The sequence below is a fragment of the Hemitrygon akajei genome, chromosome 31 (assembly GCF_048418815.1).
Source record: "Hemitrygon akajei chromosome 31, sHemAka1.3, whole genome shotgun sequence".
In the NCBI taxonomy this organism is placed as follows: Eukaryota; Metazoa; Chordata; class Chondrichthyes; order Myliobatiformes; family Dasyatidae; genus Hemitrygon; species Hemitrygon akajei.
The window spans coordinates 39222801-39244931 of record NC_133154.1 but is presented as its reverse complement, the minus strand read 5'-3'; the positions used below and the strand labels follow the sequence as shown (position 1 = coordinate 39244931).

Genomic DNA, 22131 nt, shown 5'->3' with positions numbered 1-22131 from the left:
GTAGGGGGCACGTACTCACAGTCCTGTCCCGCGCGCAGATGCTGTAGGGGGCACGTACTCACAGTCCTGTCCCGCGCGCGGATGCTGTAGGGGGCACGTACTCACAGTCCTGTCCCGCGCGCAGATGCTGTAGGGGGCACGTACTCACAGTCCTGTCCCGCGCGCGGATGCTGTAGGGGGCACGTACTCACAGTCCTGTCCCGCGCGCAGATGCTGTAGGGGGCACGTATTCACAGTCCTGTCCCGCGCGCGGATGCTGTAGGGGGCACGTACTCACAGTCCCGTGCGGGCTTTTCCCTTTGTTAGTGACCTGGCGCCCTTTTGGGACTGGCCTTTGTGCCGGCGCACTGGCTATTTGTGAGCCGGTTCGAGTGCGCTAGGAAGTGGGTCGCCACATAACCCCCCCCCCCCCAGAACCGGCGATACACCCCCCAATGCCCAATGTCCACAGTCTGGGTCGGACCCTGTTTGGGAGGACGGCCCCTGCGCCGCGGTGCCGGGAACTCGACCGGTTGCGCCAAGTCCACATGGGCCGGTTTGAGTCGGTCCACCGTGAAAACCTCCTCTCTCCCCCCAACGTCCAGCATGAACGTGGACCCGTTGTTCCTGATCACCATAAACGGCCCCTCGTAGGGCCGTTGCAGCGGTGGCCGATGCCCGCCCCTTCGTACAAACACAAACTTACAGTTTTGCAGGTCTTTGGGTACGCAGGTCGGGTTCTGCCCATGCTGTGAAGTGGGTATGGGGGCCAGGTCACCGAGCCTCTCGCGTAGTCTGCCCAGGACTGCTGCGGGTTCTTCCTCTTGCCCCCTTGGAGCTAGTATGAACTCCCCGGGGAAGACCAGGGGTGCGCCGTACACCAACTCGGCCGACGAGGCATGCAGATCGTCTTTGGGCGCCGTGCGGATGCCGAGCAGGACCCAGGGAAGCTCGTCCACCCAGTTAGCTCCTCGCAGGCGGGCCATGAGAGCCGACTTTAGGTGACGGTGGAAACGCTCCACTGTGGGTTCGACTGTGGGTGGTAGGCAGTTGTGTGGTGCAGCTGTGTCCCCAAAAGGCTGGCCATAGCTGACCACAGGCTGGAGGTGAACTGGACGCCTCTGTCGGAGGTAATGTGGGCCGGTACACCAAAGCGGGACACCCAGGTGGTGATCAGTGCCCGGGCGCAAGATTCGGAGGTGGTGTCGGTGAGCGGGATCGCCTCTGGCCATCTTGTGAACCGGTCCACGATAGTGAGGAGGTGCCGCACTCCTCGCGACACTGGCAGGGGGCCCACAATATCCACATGAATGTGGTCGAAACGCCGGCAGGTGGGGTGGAACTGCTGCAGCAGAGCTTTGGTGTGCCGCTGCACCTTGGCCGTCTGGCAGTGCATGCACGTTTTGGTCCATTCACTGGCCTGCTTGCGGAGTCCGTGCCAAATGAACCTGCTGGAGACCATCCGGACGGTTGACCTGATGGAGGGGTGCGCTAAGTTATGAATGGAGTCGAAAATGCGCCGCTGCCAGGTTGCCGGGATGATGGGGCGTGGTTGGCTGGTGGTGACGTCACAGAGTAGGGTCCTCTCACCTGGGCCTACGGGGAGGTCCTGGAGCTGCAAACCGGAGACTGCGGTTCTGTAACTCGGGATCTCCTCGTCTGCCTGCTGCGCCTCTGCCAGCGCCTCAAAGTCTACTCCTTGGGAAAGGGCATGAATGTTAGGGCGAGAGAGCGCGTCTGCCACAACATTGTCCTTACCCGAGACGTGCCGGACATCCGTCGTGTGTTCAGAGATGTAGGACAGATGGCACTGCTGGCGGGACGACCAGGGGTCGGACATCTTCGTGAACGTAAAGGTAAGCGGCTTGTGGTCCGTGAACGCGGCGAAGGGCCTACCTTCCAAGAAGTATCTGAAATGCCGGATTGCCAGGTATAGCGCCAACAGTTCCCGGTCGAAAGCACTGTATTTGAGCTCGGGCGGTCGCAGGTGTATGCTGAATAACGCCAGGGGTTGCCAGTGACCCTCGATGAGCTGCTCCAGTACCCCACCGACTGCCGTGTTAGATGCGTCCACTGTGAGGGTGGTAGGGACGTCCATTCTGGGGTGCACTAGCATCGCGGCGTTTGCCAAAGCTTCTTTCATTTTAATGAAAGCGGCGGCGGACTCCTCGTCCCAGGTAACGTCCTTGCCCGGACCTGACATCAGGGCGAACAGGGGGCGCATGATTCGGGCAGCTGAAGGGAGGAAGCGGTGGTAGAAATTTACCATACCCACGAATTCCTGAAGGCCTTTGATTGTGGTGGGTCGGGGAAAATGGCGGACTGCGTCTACCTTAGCGAGCAGAGGGGTTGCCCCGTCTTTAGTAATCCTGTGGCCCAGGAAGTTGATGGTGTCGAGCCCGAAGTGGCATTTGGCCGGGTTGATTGTCAGGCTGTATTCACTCAGTCGGGCGTAGAGTTGACGGAGGTGGGACAGATGCTCCTGACGACTGCTGCTTGCTATGAGGATGTCGTCCAAATAGATGAAAGCGAAGTCCAGGTCACGTCCCACCGTGTCCATTAACTGCTGGAATGTTTGTGCGGCATTCTTTAGGCCGAACGGCATGCGGTGGAACTCGAAAAGGCCGAACGGGGTGATGAGTGCCGTTTTGGGGACGTCGTCCGGATGCATCGGGATTTGATGGTATCCCCGGACAAGGTCTACCTTGGAGAAGATCCGTGTGCCATGCAGGTTTGCTGCAAAATCCTGAATGTGCGGCACAGGGTAGCGGTCTGGTGTTGTAGCCTCGTTCAGCCTGCGGTAGTCACCGCATGGTCTCCAGCCCCCTGTCACTTTGGGCACCATGTGCAGGGGGGAGGCCCATGGGCTGTCGGACTGCCGTATGATCCCCAATTCCTCCATCCTCTTGAACTCCTCCTTCGCCAGTCGGAGCTTGTCCGGGGAAAGCCTTCGAGCACGGGCTTGGAGGGGTGGTCCCTGGGTCGGGATATGGTGCTGTACGCCGTGTTGGGGCATGGCTGCCGTGAACTGCGGTGCCAGAACCGATGGGAAATCTGCCAGGACCCTGGTGAAGTCATTGTCGGACAGCGTGATAGAGTCGAGGTGAGGGGCCGGAAACTGGGCTGCACCTAGGGAGAACATCTGAAAGGTCTCGGCGTGAACCAGTCTCTTCCTGGGCAGGTCGACCAGTAGGCTGTGAGCCCGCAAAAAATCCTCCCCCGGGAGCGGTTGGGCTACGGCGGCCAGTGTGAAGTCCCACGTGAACCGGCTGGAGCCGAACTGTAGCTGCACCGTACGGGTGCCGTAAGTCCTTACTGTGCTGCCGTTCACAGCCCTCAGGGTGGGACCCGGTGTCCTGTTGCGGGTGTCGTAACTTGTCGGAGGTAAGACGCTGATCTCGGCACCGGTGTCGACCAAAAAGCGGCATCCCGACCGTTTGTCCCACACATACAGGAGGCTATCCCGATGGCCAGCCGCCGTAGCCATCGGCGGCGGCTAGCCCTGGCGTTTCCCGGGAACTTGCAGGGCGGGCGACAACGGCGGGCTTCTGCGCCCCACCGCTGGCGGTAGAAGCACCAGTGTTCGTTGGTCTCCTCACCCCTGCCTCCGGGATTAGCGGGCTCTGCGGCCTGGCCTGGTCTGGTCTGCTGCTGGGAGCGTGGCCTGGTGATCTGTGCGACAGACGCCCCACTCACCTTCTTGGCGTTCCACAGCAAGTCCGCCCGGGCTGTCACCTTCCGGGGGTCGCTGAAATCTGCGTCGGACAGCAGCAGGCGTATGTCCTCGGGCATCTGCTCCAGGAATGCCTGCTCAAACATGAGGGAGGGCTTGTGACCTCCGGCCAGAGACAACATCTCATTCATTAAAGCCGATGGCGGTCTGTCTCCCAAGCCATCCAGGTGCAGTAAACGGGCAGCCCGCTCGCGCCGTGAGAGTCCGAAAGTCCTTATGAGCAGGGCTTTGAATTCCGTGTACTTGCCGTCCACTGGGGGAGACTGTACGAACTCCACAACCTGGGCCGCTGTGTCCTGGTTGAGGGAGCTCACTACGTAGTAGTAACGTGTGGCATCCGAGGTTATCTGCCGAATGTGGAATTGGGCTTCTGCTTGCTGGAACCATAGGTGAGGTCGCAGCGTCCAGAAGCTTGGCAGTTTCAACGAAACCGCATGAACAGATGCGGCGTCGGTCATCTCCGGTCCAAATATCGTTTGGACCGTCGGGGTCACCAATTGTAGCGGTGTGCTACACACAGCGCTGAAATAACGACACGGAGTCGGTAAACTGCAGTTAAAGAAGATTTTATTCGAACTTCACGGCTTCGCTTTAAAGCCTCCCTGATCCCGCCCTCCCCGGGCGCGGATGCTGTAGGGAGCACGTACTCACAGTCCCGCGCGGGCTTTTCCCTTTGTTGGTGAAGCAGACCTGGCGCCCTTTTGGGACTGGCCTTTGTGCCGGCGCGCTGGCTATTTGTGAGCCGGTTCGAGTGCGCTAGGAAGTGGGTCACCACAATCCTTCAATTCTGAGGCTGTGACCTCTGGTCCTAAACTCCCCCACTAAAGGAAACATCCTCTCCACATCCACTCTATCTAGATCATTCAGTATTCGATAGTTTGCAGGATGCAAGCCTAGAGCCGTCAAATGCTCCTCAGATGTTAACCCTTTCATTCCTGGGATCATTCTCATTAATCACCTCTGGACACTCTCCAGTGTCAGCACATATTTTCTTGGATAAAGGGTCCAAACCTGCTTACAATATTCCAAGTGCCTTATAAAGCCTCAGCATTACATCCTTGCTTTTGTATTCTAGTCCTCTCGAAATGAATACATTTGCCTTCCTCACCACCAACTCAACGTATAAGTTAACCTTCACAGAGTGCTACACAAAGACTCCCAAGTCCCTTTGCACTATGATTTTTGAATTTTCTCCTCATTTAGAAAATAGTCCACTCCGTTATTCCTTCTGCCAAAGCGTATGACCATGCACTTCCTTACACTATATTCCACCTGCCATTTCTTTGCCCATTCTTCCAATCTAAGTCATTTGGCAGACACGTCCCCACTACCTGGCCCTCCACCTATCTTTGTATTGGTTATAAATATGTTCTCAAAGCTATCAATTCTTTCATCCAAATCATTGACATATAATGTGAAAAGAAACGGTCTAAACACAGACCCCTGTCGAACTAGTCACCAGAAAAGGCCCCCTTTATCCCCACTCTTTGCCTCCTGCCAGTTAACCATTCTCCTCTGACCTAAAAAGGTACTTTTGCCCACAGAACTGCTGCTCACTGGATGTTTTTTTGTTTTTCACACCATTCTCTTTAAACTCTAGAGACTGTTGTGAGTGAAAATCCCAGGGGATCAGCAATCATTACACAGTCAAAGTCACTCTGATCACATTTCTTCACCTTTTGGTCTGAACAACAACTGAGCCTCTTGGCCACATCTGCAAGCCTTTGTGCATTGAGCTGCTGCCACGTGATTGGGTATTTCCATTACAGAGCAGGTGTATCTAATACAGTGGCCACTGAGTACTTGGTCAGCCATGATCTGACTGAACAGTGGAGTAGGCACGAGGCGCGGCATGATCTACAAATGTTTCCATTTTTTATGCCCTCCATTAATGGTCCTACAGGAATTAAATTAAATTAAGACCTTTAAGATCTTAAAAGATCTGAAAAGATTAGCTGTAATTGTCACATGTATGTTGAAGCATACAGCAAAAGGCATCCATTTGCATCAAATCAAGTCAGTGGGGTTTGTGCTGTGCAGCGTGCAAGTGTCACCATGTTTATGCTGCCAACATCGCAGACTCACAGCTCGTACATTTTGCAATATGGAACACCCGGAGAAAATCCACACAGTCACGGGGTGAATGTACATCTCCTTACAGACAGCGGCAGGAATCAAACTCCAGTCTCACAGCTAGTGTTCTAGTGTCATTACACTAACCGTTACGTTCCACTGGAACTGCATAAAGTGCAGAGGAGATTTACCAGAATGTTGCCAACTCAAGGGACAGAAGTTGAGCAGGCTAGGCGTTTATTCACTGGTGTGTAGGAGGTTGAGGGGTAATCTTACACAGGGATTTAAAATCAGGAGGGGCATAGATAAGGTGAATTACTCTTTTTCCCAGGGCTGGAGAATCAAGAAACAGGTTTAAGGTGAGAGGGGAGAAATTTAATAGAAACCTGAGGGGCAACTCTTTCGACCCAGATGGTGGTCCATATATATCAGAGGAAGCGGTTGAGGCAGGAACATCAACAATATCTAAAAGTCAGTTGGACAGGTCCATGGATAAGAGAGGTTCAGAAGGATATGGACCAAATGTGGGCAAGTGGGATGAGCTTAGATTGGTGCCTTCATTACCATAAACTTCTTGGGCCCATGGTCTTGTTTCGGCACTCCAGAGATTGGGAAAGGACAGAAGTTTACTGCAAGTGAAAGGTATGAGAAGATGCACCTGTCAGATCTGAGCTTCCTTCAGATATTCCCAGTGGAAAGGGGAGGGAGTATCCTGGGTTTTCTATCTGCCCATTGCAAAAGGACAGCACCGAAGCCTCACATCAAAACATCCTGCAAGTTCGACTCATCACTGTCTTCACCCAGTAAAGCAACAGGATAAAAACATAGAAACATAGAAAACCTACAGCACAATACAGGCCCTTCGGCCCACAAAGCTGTGCCAAACATGTCCTTACCTGAGAACTACCCATTGCCCTCTATTTTTCTAAGCTCCATGCACCCGTCCAGGAGTCTCTTCAAAGACCCTATCATATCCGCCTCCACCACTGCCACCGGCGGCCCATTCCACGTACTCACCACTCTCTGCATAAAAAACGTACCCATGACATCTCCTGTGTACCTACTTCCACACACCTTAAAGCTATGCCCTCTCGTGCTAGCCATTTCAGCCCTGGGAAAAACCCTCTGACTATCCACACGATCAATGCCTCTCATTATCTTGTACACATCTATCAGGTCACCTCTCATCCTCCGTCACTTCAAAGAGAAAAGGCCAAGTTCACTCAACCTGTTCTCATAAGGCATGCTCCCCAATACAGGCAACATCTTTGTAAGTCTCCTCTGAACCCTTTCCATGGTTTCCACATCCTTCCTGTAGTGAGGCAACCAGAATTGAGCACAGTCTGACCAGGGTCCTATATAGTTGCAACATAACCTCTCAGCTCTTAAACTCAATCCCACGATTGATGAAGGCCAATGCACCGTATGCCTTCTTAACCATAGAGTCAACCTGCACAGCAGCTTTGAGTGCCTTATAGACTCGGACCCCAAGATCCCTCTGATCCTCCACATTGCGAAGAGTCTTGCGATTAATACTATATTCTGGCATCATATTTCACCTACTAAAATGAACCACCTCACACTTTTCTGGGTTGAACATCTGCCACTTTTCAGCCCAGTTTTGCATCCTATCTATGTCCCACTGAAAACCTCTGACAGCCCTCCACACTATCCACAACACCCCCAACCTTTGTGTCATCAGCAAATTTACTAACCCATCCCTCTACTTCCTCATCCAGGTCATTTATAAAAATCACAAAGAGTAGGGGTCCACTGGTGACCAACCTCCATGCAGAATATGACCCATCTACAACCACTATTTGCCTTCTGTGGGCAAGCCAGTTCTGGATCCACAAAGCAATGTCCCCTTGGATCCCATGCCTCCCTACTTTCTCAATAAGCCTTGCATGGGGTACCTTATCAAATGCCCTGCTAAAATCCATATACACTACATATACGGCTCTACCTTCATCAATGTGTCTAGTCACATCCTCAAAAAATTCAATCAGGCTCATAAGGCATGACCTGCCTTTGACAAAGCCATGCTGACTATTCCTAATCATATTATACCTCTCCAAATGTTCATAAATCCTGCCTCTCAGGATCTTCTCCATCAACTTAACAACCACTGAAGTAAGACTCACTGGTCTATAATTTCCTGGGCTATCCCTACTCCCTTTCCTGAATAAGAGAACAACATCAGCAACCCTCCAATCCTCCAGGACCTCTCCCGTCCTCATTGATGATACAAAGATCATTGCCAAAGGCTCAGCAATCTCCTCCCTCGCTTCCCACAGTAGCCTGGGGTGCACCTCATCCAATCCCGGTGACTTATCCAACTTGATGTTTTCCAAAAACTCCAGCACATCCTCTTCCTTAATATCTACATGCTCAAGCTTTTCAGTCCACTGCAAGTCATCCCTACATTCGCCAAGATCCTTTTCCGTAGAAAATACTGAAGCAAAATATTCATTAAGTACCTCTGCCATCTCCTCCAGTTCCATACACACTTGTCCACTGTCACACCTGATTGATCCTATTTTCTCATGTCTTATCCTCTTGCTCTTCACCTATTGCAGAATGCCTTGGGGTTTTCCTTAACCCTGTCCGTCAAGGTCTTCTCATGGCCCCTTCTGGCTCTCCTAATTTCATTCTTAAGCTCCTCCCTGCTAGCCTTATAATCTTCTTGATCTCTAACACTACCTAGTTTTTTGAACCTTTTGTAAGCTCTTCTTTTCTTCTTGACTAGATTTTCAACAGCCTTTGTACACCACATTTCCTGTACCCTATCATCCTTTCCCTGTCTCATTGGAACATACCAATGCAGAACCCCATGCAAATATCCTCCGTACATTTGCCACATTTCTTCCATACATTTCCCTGAGATCATCTGTTTCCAATTTATCTTCCAAGTTCCTGCCCGATAGCCTCATATTTCCCCTTACTCCAATTAAACATTTCCTATCCCTCTCCAATGCTATGGTAAAGGACATAGAATTGTGATCACTATCTCTGAAATGCTCTCCCACTGAGAGATCTGACACCTGACCAGGTTCATTTCCCAATGCCAGATCAAGTACAGCCTCTCCTCTTGTAGGCTTATTGTGTCAAGAAACCTTTCTGAACACACCTAACAAACTCCACCCATCTAAACCCCTCATCTAGGGAGATGCCATTCAATATTTGGGAAATTAAAATCTCCCACCACAACAACCCTGTTATTATTACTCTTTGCCAGAATCTGTCTCCCTATCTGCTCCTCGATGTCCCTGTTAATATTGGGTGGTCTATAAAAAGCACCCATTGGAGTTATTGAACCCTTCCTATTCGTAACTTCCACCCACTGAGACTCCGTAGACAACCCCTCCATGACTTCTTCCTTTTCTGCAGCTGTGACACTATCTCTGATCAGCAATGCCATGCCCCCACCTCTTTTGCCTCCCTCTCTATCCTTTCTGAAACATCTAAATCCTGACACTTGAAGTAGCCATTCCTGCCCCTGCACCATCCAAGTCTCTGTAATGGCCACAACATCATAACTCCAAGTACTGATCCACACTCTAAGCTCATCCGCTTCATCCTCTTTGCATTAAAATGGACAAGTCTCAAACTATCCGTCTGAGCGCATCCCTTCTCTATCACCTGCCTATCCCCCCTTTCGCACTGTCTCCAAGCTTTCTCTATTTGTGAGCCAACCTCACTTTCCTCTGTCACTTCAGTTTGGTTCTCAGCCCCCAACAATTCTAGTTTAAACTCTCCGCAATAGCCTTTACAAACCTTCCTGCCAGGATATTGGTCCCCCTAGGATTCAAGTGCAACCCGTCCGTTTTGTACAGGTCACACCTGCCTCAGAAGTGGTCCCAATGATGCAGAAATCTGAATCCCTGCCCCCTGCTCCATTCCCTCAGCCACATATTTGTCCTCCACCTCATTCTATTCCTATACTCACTGTCACGTAGCACAGGCAGTAATCCCGAGATTGCTACCTCTGAGGTCCTGATTCTCAACTTCCTTCCTAACTCCCTGTGGTCTGTTTTTAGGACCTCCTCCCTTTTCCTACCTATGTCATTGGTACCACAATCTCTGGCTGTTCTCCTTCCCACTTCAAGATATCGTAGACGCGATCAGAAACATCCCGGACCCTGGCACCTGGCAGGCAAACTACCATCCGTGTTTCTTTCCTGCCTCCACAGAATTGCCTGTTTGACCCCGTAACTATTGAGTCTCCTATCACTGCTGCCATCCTCTTCTTTCCCTACCCTTCTGAGCCACAGGGTCAGACTCTGTGCCAGAGGCGCGACCACTGTTGCTTGCCCCAGATAGGCCATCTCCCCCAATAGCATTCAAACAGGAGTACTTATTGTTAAGGGGGACAGCCACAGGGGGTACTCTCTAGTATCTGACTCTTGCCCTTCCCTCTCCTGACTGTTACCCACTTACCTGTCTCCCAAGACCCTGCAGCAACTACCTGCCTATAGCTCCTCTCTATCACCTCCTCACTCTCCCTGACCAGACGAAGGTCATCGAGCTGCATCTCTAGTTCCCTGACATGGTCCCTAAGGAGCTGCAGCTCGACGCACGTGGTGCAGTGTGGCCATCCGGGAGGATGGGAGTTTCAGGACCTCCCACATCTGACACTGAGCACAGAAAACCGGTCTCACATACATACTTTCCATCTGTATTCTAAACAGATAACCTACCTCGCCTCCACCTGTTATCGCCTAAGCCCCATTGAGCCAAAGCCCTCCTACTCTGTCTCCCGCTCCTCCGACGCCCGCTGTTCTCACTGGGCGACCTCCATGCGCTTGTGCAGTCATGCCCCGTTGAAGAAATAACTGCTTCCTACCTGTTTTACATCACTCTGGAGACACAACTAGCCTCTCTGCCATTTGAAACATCAGTGCAACCTGTCACAAGTCCAGTGCCAGACATATAGAGGCTTCCAGCCCGCTCCCTCTCTTCCTTTTGGAGATTAAACCAGGCTGTGGCTACAGCAACCTATGCCGGGTCTCCAAGGATAGCACAGTCTTTGGAAGTTCAGTGCTGGGTCGGAGTCTTGTGAGGGATGTCCCACACTTGCACCTAATTACTTGAACCGCCACCTTGCCTCACACATCAACCATAATCATGTTCCTTCTAACTATCTCACTCTGTCCCTCCATCTCCACAAGGGATGCTCCAGTCTCTAACACCCACCTTGTCACCCTCAGGTGTACTGATAGCCAGTAAGTGGTCAGCAACTGGACCCATTGTAAACTCATTGACACCAGTGCCTTTTGAATGTGCTAGAATTTCCCAGCCAAGTGTCTTCCTCTACTGTCATGACGTGGGAATCTTCCAGTGCTGTGGCTTTCTGTGCAGATTACAGACCACACAGGGTGGGGTGGATGCACGCAGTCTTTTCCAGAGAGCTGCGAATCAAGGACTAAAAAGATTTAAAAGAAGATTAGCTTTGTTCGTCACATGTACATTGAAACATACAGTGAAATGCATCATTTGTGTCAATGACCAACACGGTCTGAGGATGTGCTGGGGGCAGCCCGCAAGTGTCACTATGCTTCTGGCACCAACGCAGCCTGCTCACAGCTTCCTAACCTCATCTCATATGTCTGTCTTTGGAATGTGGGAGGAAACGGGGACATCCAGAGGAAATCCACATGGTACAAACTACTAACAGACAGCGGCAGGAATTCAACCTTGATTTTAAGGTGAGAAGGATAGATTTAATAGGAACTTGAGGGGCAGCCTGTTCACACAAAGACAGACAAATTTACTGTCATTTTCACAAGTATATATCTGTGCAGGTGCAATGAAAAACACACTTACCACTGTAGCATCACAGGCACAATGTTCATAAGAAAAATGTGAATTAAAACAAATTATACTTCACTTTTTCAAAAAAATAACATAATTAGAAGAAAAAAGAACGGTCTATTTTAGTGTAAATTGATCAAAGAGGCCCTCGTGTTGCTAAACTGTAGTGATCAGGGTGGTGCAAGCTGTGGAAGGGAAGTAGATGTTCTTAAACCTGGTGATGTGGGACATCAGGCTTCTGTGCCCCCTGCCCAATGGGAGCTGTGAGAAGATGGCATAGACTTTGTGGTGGGGATTCTCTGGTGATGGATGTTGCCTTTTTGAGGCAGCCCCTCCTGTAGATACTACCTATAGTGGGGAAGCATGTACCCAAGATGTATTGGGCTGTGTCCACCACTCTCTGTATATGGAACGAGCTGCCAGACAAAGCAGTAGAGGCAGTTATGTTAAGAACATCCAAAAGACAATTGGACAGGTACGTTTATTAGGAAAGGTTTATATGTGCCAAATGTGGGCCAATGGGAGATTTGTTCAGCATGGACCAATGGGAGATCTTGTTCAGCATGGACCAATGGGAGATCTTGTTCAGCATGGACCAATGGGAGATCTTGTTCAGCATGGACCAATGGGAGATCTTGTTCAGCATGGACCAGTGGGCCCAAAGGGGCTGTTTCCAGGATAATGCCTCTATGACAATGACAACACAAGGCCACCTGGCTCCTCATAACTGTGCCAGCTGAATAGGAGATGCCAATCTAATCCCACTGTTTCTGCAGTTCAAGTGTGGTGCAAGGGTTCAGTCACCCGCCCACCTGATATAGAATCTGGATTGAAAGTTCCTGATTGGATTCCTGCTAAAAGCCAACATTCTATTTCCCTGCCGCACTTCTCCTCCCACAGTGGTCCTCTGAGATCAAACATCACTGCCCCAACACTCCCATCATCCTCGTGGGTACCAAGATGGACCTGAGGGATGACAAGGAAATGATAGAGAAGCTAAAGGAACGGAACATGGCCCCCATCAGCCGTGAAGAGGGCGAGCTGAAGGCGAAGGAGATTGGTATGTAGACTTTCACAGTGTGAGGTTGTCTGACCGTGAGCGGTGGCTTCTCTGGCCAAAGTGTGGCCACTGGACATTGGTGGGAAAGCCTCTCCCTTTCCCCACCAACGCCAGCAGGCAATTGTCAAATTTAATCCTGGCCAGAAGTCCAAGGATAGAGCAAGTCTGACTCCTGGATCTGAAGCCAACTCATGTAGATGGGTCTACAGGGATTATTTAATTTTGTTATTGAAATACGGCACAGAATATACCCTCCCAACCCTTTGAGCCATGCCACCCAGCATCCCCCGATTTAACCCTAGCCCAATCACAGGGCAATTTACAATGACAAGTTAACACCCCAACCGGTACATCTTTGGACTGTGGGAGGAAACCAGAGCACCTGGAGGAAACCCACGCAGTCATGGGGAGAACGTACAAACTCCTTACAGACAGCAGCGGGAAATGAACCCAGGTCGCTGTACCGTAAAGTGCTGGGCTAACCATTATGCTACCAATCCACCCCAGAGAGGGTCCGGGTTTTCAAGGTGCAGGAGGATGAGGGTGCCAAAGTGAGGGTCCTTCCAGCTGAATATTACTGAGTGGGCAACAGTCCCTCTGCCTCTGCCCAGGGACTGCATCTGCCTCAGTTCCTTCAGCTGTGGGAGCACCATGCCCGGGACAAGACGCAGCTGACCCCCAGGAGAAGGTGGCTGATCAGTCTGCAACGAGCCACTCCAGCGTGATTCTTGCTTGCCTATGCAGCCCACCTGGTGGGAATTTCTGGGCCCCACTGGGCTGAGGGGGGTGGGGGAACCCACATTCCTTGGCAGTGAGATGGTTGTTGTTGCAAACAGCATTATGGAAGCTTGCCTGTGACCTGGCACTGAGGAGATTCCACACTCCAACTGCACCATTAGTTTCCCCTCTCATCCTCAGCTGATCATCACCTCCCTCTGGTATCTCTCCCCCTTCCCTTTCTCCCATGGTCCACTCTCCTCTCCTCTCAGATTCCTTTTCCTTCAGCCCTTTCCCTCTTCCACCTATCACCTCCCGGCTTCTCACTTCATTCCTCCCCACCCACCTACCTTCCCCCTCACCTGGTCTCACCCATCACCTCTTTGCTCCTTCCCCGCTTCCCATCTTCTGATTCTGGCTTCTTCCCTCACCCCCTTTCCTTTCCAGTCCTGATAAAGCATCTTGGCTCAGAAGGTCGACTGTTTATTTCCCTCCATAGACGCTGCCCGACCTGCTGAGTCCCTCCACCATTTCATGTGTGTTATCCCGGTGGTGACCATCCACAACTGGAAGCCAGGAAAAGGGGGCTGTTTCAGTGGGGTGGGGAGCTGGTGACCCACAACCGGACTATGTCTCCTTTGCTCTGAATCCCTGCAGGAGCGGTGAAGTACGTCGAAAGCTCTGCCTCCAAGCAGGAAGGTCTGAAGACAATATTTGAGGAAGCAATTCGAGCGGTGATCCTTCAGCCCGCGAGGAAGAAAAGGTTCCATTGCCGTATTCTGTAGATAGGTTGTTGGGATAAGTCCGTGCCATTTTCAGAGATGTTGCTCAGCATAAGGTAGATCAAAACCAATCAGAATCATTGAGTGAATAGTGGAGGCACAGACCTGTAATTATGTCAAACTGACCTGGTGTGCACATGGACCTGCACCAGCTCATCACCCAGTCTTCATCCCCATGAAGAAAGTTTGGACTCTGAACCTTGGAAACTGTTGTCTCTACAGAAACCAGAGCTCTGTAAGTGGATACAGGCAATTCAGGTTGTCCCGGAGCAGAAGGGTGATAATGTATTGGACTTGCCACGTGCTGGAAGCACCCTCGCTGACCCTCATGTGAGCTTCACTCTGCTCTCTATTCCATTGCCTCAAATGTCCTGTTCGATTAAATAAATCTGAGATATTAAATGCCAGTAATTGTGATCACAATGTTGTTGGTTTGTTTAAAGATTTTTAAAGAAAAATAAAACTTGAAACATACAGTGAAATGCTTCAGTTGTGTCAAATCGAATGAGCGATTGGCAGCCCGCAAGTGACCACACAGCACACCCACAACTCACTACCCCTAACGCGCATGCCTATGGAATGTGGGAGGAAACCAGGGGATCCAGAGGGAACATACAAACTCCTTACAGACAGCGGCACAAAGTTACACCTGGCCCACTGGGGCCTGTGACAGCGCCACGCTACTCGCTATGCTACCACGCCACCAAATGGTTGATCAGGAGCAAATCCCAGAGAGACTGATCCATCCCCGCCTGAATTGACACCAACGGCCCGAGGAAAGGTCCATTGTTACGTTTGTAACTCCAGAAAATAACTGAAAGGGAAACACAGGAGCCAGGAAGCGTGTCTCTTTAGTGAGTGTGCCCTTATGACGTGGTGATGTAATGACATATGCCATTCTCATACTTTTACATACAACTTGTAGTGAATTATTAAACAAAGAATACTTAATCAAACAGTAACATCAGAGCTGTACAATTCGCCCAAATTTTCGCATTTCTTCTTTAAGTTGTTACTATCACATAACACAGTCCCTCGACATCAAGGAGGAACCCAAACTTGGCATCAGTGTCATGCAAACGAGCGAACCTTTTGTCCATTTCTCTGTGAAGACAGTCGAGTGTTCCCTTCATGACTCTTTCCATTTCCTCCTTAGCTGTTAACCCAGCGGCTCTCGAGTTCTCATCAGCCATTCGTTTCTTTCGTCTCTGACGTCTTTCAACTTCAATATTCCATTCTTGACAAAGACCGATTCCTTCTTCCAGTGATCACTGACCAACACTTCTCTTTCATCATTAAAATGATCTCAAAGGGCTTTCAAATTTGGGGAAGCATCGTTGGAAGTTCATGCAGCCTCTTTTGAATACGGTCAATGCAAATGAGTACTTCGTTCCAAAATCCTAGCAAAATCAGAAAATTGTAACTCAACATGCTGCCTTGCGTCACTTCTTGTTTCACTGGTCTCGTTTTCATTGTCGATCATGACCTGGAGAATTTGAAGTATCTCCTCAAGGTACCTGTTAACGGGCTTCACTGCTTCTGTCCTTGCACTCCACCTGGTTTTGGACTCTGACTTAACAACCACAGGCATGGCATTTTTTTTGTATTTCAAATTTTTATTATTATTTATTCTTATTTTACAAAGCAGCACAGCATATTATAGAGCAGATATGGTACAGCATACTTACACAGCCATCCCATGACAGGAAAACATACAAAACTAAGAAACAGAAGAAGACTTCTGATTTAAGTTTAAATTAACATACAACCAAAATTGATCCCACGCATCTTGCACTTTTTCCTCACTGATAATTCTTCCCAACATGTGTTCATAGGATGAAATCTTAACCATTTCCTCAGTCCATTCCCTCACAGTGGGACATCTGGGTTTTTTCCAGTTTTGCAATATAATTCTTGCAGCTGTGATGAGACCCACCTTTAAAATAGTAAATTTGTCATTGTTTACATTAGGTATCATTGTCCTATCACCCAGGAGACAAAGCCCTGGGTACAAGGGCAGTGTAGGACCCGACCAATTCCCCAACAAATCAAGAACTTTACATCAAAATGGACGAACCATGGAACACTCCCAAATCATGTGAAAATATGTGCCCACCTCATTTTTACATTTCCAGCATAAATGATTATCAACAATCCCCATTTTGTAGAGTCTAGTTGGTGTCCAATAATATCTGTGTACTATCTTATACTGAATAAATTTCCCTCTCGCTTCACTAATACGTCTACCCACATTTGATAAAATATTTGACCACTCATTATCTTCAATATCGCTTCCAAGATCCTTCTGCCATACTGCTTTGAGATTGTTACACGGTTCACCCACAGAGTGCTTGAACATTTTATAAAACACTGATGCTTTATGAACTTCCTGTGAAGTATTCAGTTAAAGGGTTACTTTGTGGGCCACCATTCTTGAATATGCTACTAACGCAATGTCTTATTTGTAAATACTTCCAGAAATTCCCTTTATCTACAAAGTTACATTCCCTCTGCAAATCCACATACGACATAAAAATCCCATTCTCACAGAGATCACCTACTGTATTTACACCTTTAATCTTCCATTCTTCCCAGTACACCATCCTTTTCCCAATGTGTATCGCAGGGTTATTCCAGAGCGAGGAGTAGAACTGATTTAAATGTGACATTCTACAAGCTTTATGAATTGTACTCCACCCACTCCTTGAGTGAAATAGTATAGGATTTAAATTAGTCTTGTTTTCCACATGTTGTGAGAGAATGTTAAGGGGAGAATGTGGTGCAGCCAGGCTCTGTTCTATAACTACCCAGTCTAAATCAACATCAGCCCTGTCCCAATGTTTAGCTAACTTGGTCATTTCAAAGGATAATTTATATGCCCTGACCTCTGGTTGACTGAGCCCACCCATGTCCCTGGACATACGCATCTTATTCATTTTAATTCTGGGCTTCTTCTTATCCCATAGAAAGTCACTAATAATTTTGTTGTATTGCTTGTAGATCAAATCTGAAATATTTAAAGGAAGCATTTCGTTCACCTTGTTAAGAAAGTCTGGGTCTTCCTCATTAGGTGCATACGTTACAAAGTACCACCTTCACCCCATTAATAAGTGCATCTATACAAATTATCCTGCCTTCCTTATCCTTAAATTCTCCAAGCAATACAAAATTAAGTTTTTTGTTAACTAAAATCATTGCCCATTTTATTTGCTATTAAATGATGAATAGAATACCTGGCCCACCCAATCTCTTGTAAATTTCAGTGCTTCAACATCTTTAAAATGTGTTTCCTGGACAAATTCAACATCAATTTTTTTACCTTTAAGGTATGATAAAATCTTTTTCCTCTTGATTGAGTTTCCACATCCATTAATGTTCCATGATATGAAATTAACCATTTTCATGCCCTAAACTTCATGCACAGATGTGCAAAAATATACATCTTCCCGGATGACTGAGTCTGGAATGCAATAATTCCAAAAAAAAATCCAAAGAAAAACCAGCTGTACTCTATCCCCGTGCTCAGTTATCACCAACAAACACTGCAAATGCTGCGCTTTCAAACAATTAAACAACCAACATAACCCAAAAACATAGCGATAATAAATTCCTGCTGGATTAACTAACAAATAAAAACAAATGGGCAGGATAAACTCTACAAAGAAGCAGAAAAGAAAAGGACACATGATATGGTCCGCGAAGTACCGTGCCAGCTAGTAAGCCTGGCACTAAACAGACCGCTTTATCCAGCTCCCCACCCACCCTGTTGTACCTAAAAAGTTTTCTCCACCTATTACTGTCTCTCAGTCAATGCCAGCGCTGCACTTTTCCTGAATGAATTTCTCTGCTTCTGCTGCAGTAGTAAAGAACTTGTTCTTTCCTTCCCACGTGAAGTGTAGAACTGCTGGATAAGCGAGTGTATACCTCACGTTGACTCTTTGCAGCATTTTCCGAGCCGTAGTAAATGCCCTCCGTTTTTCAGCCAATTCTCTGGACATATCCGGAAAGAAGGAGACTTTGCATCCCTCCCACTCAACTCCTCTTTTTGCTTTGGTCGCTTGCAGCACTTTCTCTCTGGCCGAAGAGGCAAGAATTGTATTAAGACCACCCTGGGGTGGGGGGTGGGGGGGCAATCCTCACCCGGCCTCGGAGCCGGGACCCGGTGTGCCCTCTCTATCTCAACCTCTGCGTTCAGTTCGATGCCAAATCCCTCGGACATGATTCTTCACACAATCCGCTCCCTCCTTTAGACCGACCAGCCTGGCATTGTTCTGTCTGCACCTGTTCTCAAGCTCCTCGACACGGTTCCACAGCAGGTCCAAGCATTTATTATTCTGCACAGTGGCGTCCTCCACGCTGGAGAGGCGACCCTCGGCTTCCGTCAGCCTCTCTTGAATGGCATTGACAGAGTTCTTCAACTCCCTTGTCGTTTCCTTAATTGTAGATACATCGGTAGCCACCCCGAGCAGAATGGAACTTAAACGACTAACCTCAGCCAGTAAATTCTCCATGTTGGAGCCTTGGTCCGTCTGTCATTAGTGAGCCTTGGCCTTCGGATTGCGGGCCCTGTCTGTAGCCTTCTTCCAAGGTCTTGGCATCGTACCGAATTTTCTCACAAAGTTATTATGTTTTAGTGAAAAAAACAAGCAGATTTTAACTGTGGAATAGCTGTATCTGAATAAGGCGGGATAAATATGCTGTAATTAATAGAATTTTATGGTGGGTTGTCGGGGCTCCACTAACATGCAGCCATCTTGCCCGGCACCCACGTGTCCCAGACACGCGTTTTTGAGTTTTTCCCAGCTCAGTGTTGAACGAGAGAAAAACACATAGAGAGCTTCGATGGTTCCAAGAAACGTGAACATCATGTTATCCTGCTTGGCTGCATGAACACCCACCAAGTTGAGTGAGCGATTGTCACAATTCACAAACACTGCCAGGTTGTTTTTCTCACTTATTCTTTGATGAACACCACTTCCGTGTCCAGCCATCACAGCAGCGTTGTCATAGCACTGTGACCGACAATCTTGTAGCTCCATTTCGTCCTTCTCTAGCTGTTTCAAGATGTCTCAACCAAGCTCTCAGCATCCTACTGGCTTATCTGGATAAAATCAAGAAAGGACTCTTTAACACGGACTGGTTTCCTCTCAAAATCATCTTCCACATACCTCACTACCTCTGACATCTGCTCACGGTGTGCCTGATCAGGAGTCAAGTCGAACATGAGACCATAGTACTTGGCTTTACGAATGCTTCTCAGTAAACTCTGGTGAACAGTGGATGCCATCATGTGGATGAATTCGTTCTGGACACCCAGTGAACGATAAGACATGGATCCAGGATGACGTTCCACATGAGTGAGGTGTTCTTTTATGACAGGGTCGAAGATGGCCAGTAGTTTCAGTAAGCCAAGGAAATTTCCCACATTGGAGTCATCGTCTAGCTGAAGTGACTCCCTGTGTCCTCGCAAAGCCAGGTTCTGAGTCGCAAGGAATTTTATGCAGTGAAGGATTCTCATCAAGATATCACACCACTTCTGCTTTTCCTTCTCAGTCTATGACTGAAATACCATGTCCATAACTCCTCTGTTTCCAGTTAAATTTCTTTCCATTTCTTTCCACTGTGTGAAGCATTCCCAATGATTCTTGGCATTTTCATGAACACTAATCCTTTCAGGTGCTTTCTACTGGTTGAATCCACTTTCCTGCTCCAATGAGGATTGATGGTCTGACCGGGAATAGAGAAGACAACAGACACAAAGTGCAAACTTTTTCGAAGGAGAATAGACCAGCCATGAGCAAGTCACTTCCTCACCATGACCATTTCCCAATTTCCTCTTGAACCAAGTTTTGTTCATTGAGCGGTTATTTGTTGGTAGGAAAAGCCCCTCACTGTTCTGGAAATACTTCGAGCCCAACTTTATTATTTCTGTTCTCAACATGTAAGGCAGAATTGCTTTTCCAGTATCCTTGTCAAACTTCAGAAGTCCAACGCCATGCTGTTCAGTCACTAATCTGGTATGACAGTTCGAGGCTCTTTGACACCATCCAGGTCACTAGGTTCAGTGTCATCAGGTTCAATCTCGTCAATAAACTCAACATCACCACCACCACCATCAACTTCCCCTCCTGTCATGTCCACGTTCTCTGTGGCAACTTCATTCTTAATCTCATCATACTTGGATTTATCTGACTTGACTTTCTCCTCGGCTTGTGATACATTTGTACTTGATCCACCTTCAGATTCTAACAAACTTGTAGCAGGTGCAGGCGACTCCATGGAACGTGTGGAACTACTTGTTCCGGGCTTTTCAAAGAAGGGCATGAAGAACTTGTTTGACTTCTTGGCTTCCTCTACCTCCAACTTTCATCTCTTCCATCCTTCAGCTCCACTTTCCTTCTTCTTCATGAAGAAACGTTTCATGGTCTTCGTACACAATGCTCTGAAATAAGGACATCCTAGCGCTTCTCACCCATGATAATCAAAGACAGATCATACATCTGAAGAAAATTCTTTTTTCACTATCCGAGGATGGCTTGTCTGACTTTAATAGAAACTACTCAGTGACACCCCCCTTCAAGTGGCACCCAGGGCACGTGCCATACCTGCCATAACTTAGATACGCCACTGATTGTGAGATCAGGAGTCCACCTTCTCATACCAGGAAGCCATTTAATAGTCTCATAACAGCAGCTTTCTATTATTGTCTACCAAAGCTGTCCTTCAGTCTAGTGGTACATTTCAGGGTTTTGTATCATCCACTCAAAGGAAGAGGGGAGAAAAGGGAATGTCTGGGGGGGTGGAGAGGGGAGAAAAGGGAATGTCTGGGGAGGTGGAGAGGGGAGAAAAGGGAATGTCTGGGGGGGGTGGAGAGGGAGAAAAGGGAATGTCTGGGGGGTGGAGAGGGGAGAAAAGGGAATGTCTGGGGGGGTGGAGAGGGGAGAAAAGGGAATGTCTGGGGGGGTGGAGAGGGGAGAAAAGGGAATGTCTGGGGGGTGGAGAGAGGAGAAAAGGGAATGTCTGGGGGGGTGGAGGGGGAGAAAAGGGAATGTCTGGGGGGTGGAGAGAGGAGAAAAGGGAATGTCTGGGGGGTGGAGAGGGGAGAAAAGGGAATGTCTGGGGGGTGGAGAGGGGAGAAAAGGGAATGTCTGGGGGGGTGGAGAGGGGAGAAAAGGGAATGTCTGGGGGGGTGGAGGGGGAGAAAAGGGAATGTCTGGGGGTTGGAGAGGGGAGAAAAGGGAATGTCTGGGGGGGTGGAGAGGGGAGAAAAGGGAATGTCTGGGGGGGTGGAGGGGGGAGAAAAGGGAATGTCTGGGGGGGTGGAGAGAGGAGAAAAGGGAATGTCTGGGGGGGTGGAGAGAGGAGAAAAGGGAATGTCTGGGGGGTGGAGAGGGGAGAAAAGGGAATGTCTGGGGGGGTGGAGAGGGGAGAAAAGGGAATGTCTGGGGGGGTGGAGAGGGGAGAAAAGGGAATGTCTGGGGGTGGAGAGGGGAGAAAAGGGAATGTCTGGGGGGTGGAGAGGGGAGAAAAGGGAATGTCTGGGGGAGTGGAGGGGGAGAAAAGGGAATGTCTGGGGGGGTGGAGAGGGGAGAAAAGGGAATGTCTGGGGGGGTGGAGAGGGGAGAAAAGGGAATGTCTGGGGGGCATGGAGGGGGAGAAAAGGGAATGTCTGGGGGGGTGGAGGGGGAGAAAAGGGAATGTCTGGGGGGGTGGAGGGGGGAGAAAAGGGAATGTCTGGGGGGTGGAGGGGGAGAAAAGGGAATGTCTGGGGGGGAGGTGTTGTTGGTGTCTTCGATTACGTGGGCTGCTTTACTGAGGTGAAAAGTATAGACGGAGACCAAGAGAAGAGGTTAAAGATGAAATATGGGTAAATGTGATATTGTGGGTCTATGAGTCTGTGTCTATGCCTTCCAACTTTGATAGACCTGCAGCTTAAAGGCAAGAAAGCCTTATCATGCTGATGGTGCTGTAAA

General features: G+C 49.0%; 1 protein-coding gene across 3 annotated transcripts in view; it reads left to right on the top strand.

Moving 5' to 3' along the window:
• Nucleotides 1–14566, top strand: part of LOC140719245 (ras-related C3 botulinum toxin substrate 1-like) — a 53169-nt gene extending 38603 nt beyond the window's left edge. For all 3 annotated transcript variants that reach the window (XM_073033721.1, XM_073033719.1, XM_073033720.1), the window contains exons 5-6: nucleotides 12500–12659; nucleotides 14034–14566. In XM_073033721.1, coding sequence (XP_072889822.1) covers nucleotides 12500–12659; nucleotides 14034–14161 — 288 coding nt within the window. In that variant the 3' untranslated portion in view covers nucleotides 14162–14566. The remainder of the gene's footprint in view (nucleotides 1–12499; nucleotides 12660–14033) is intronic.
• The last annotated feature ends 7565 nt before the right edge of the window (nucleotides 14567–22131 follow it).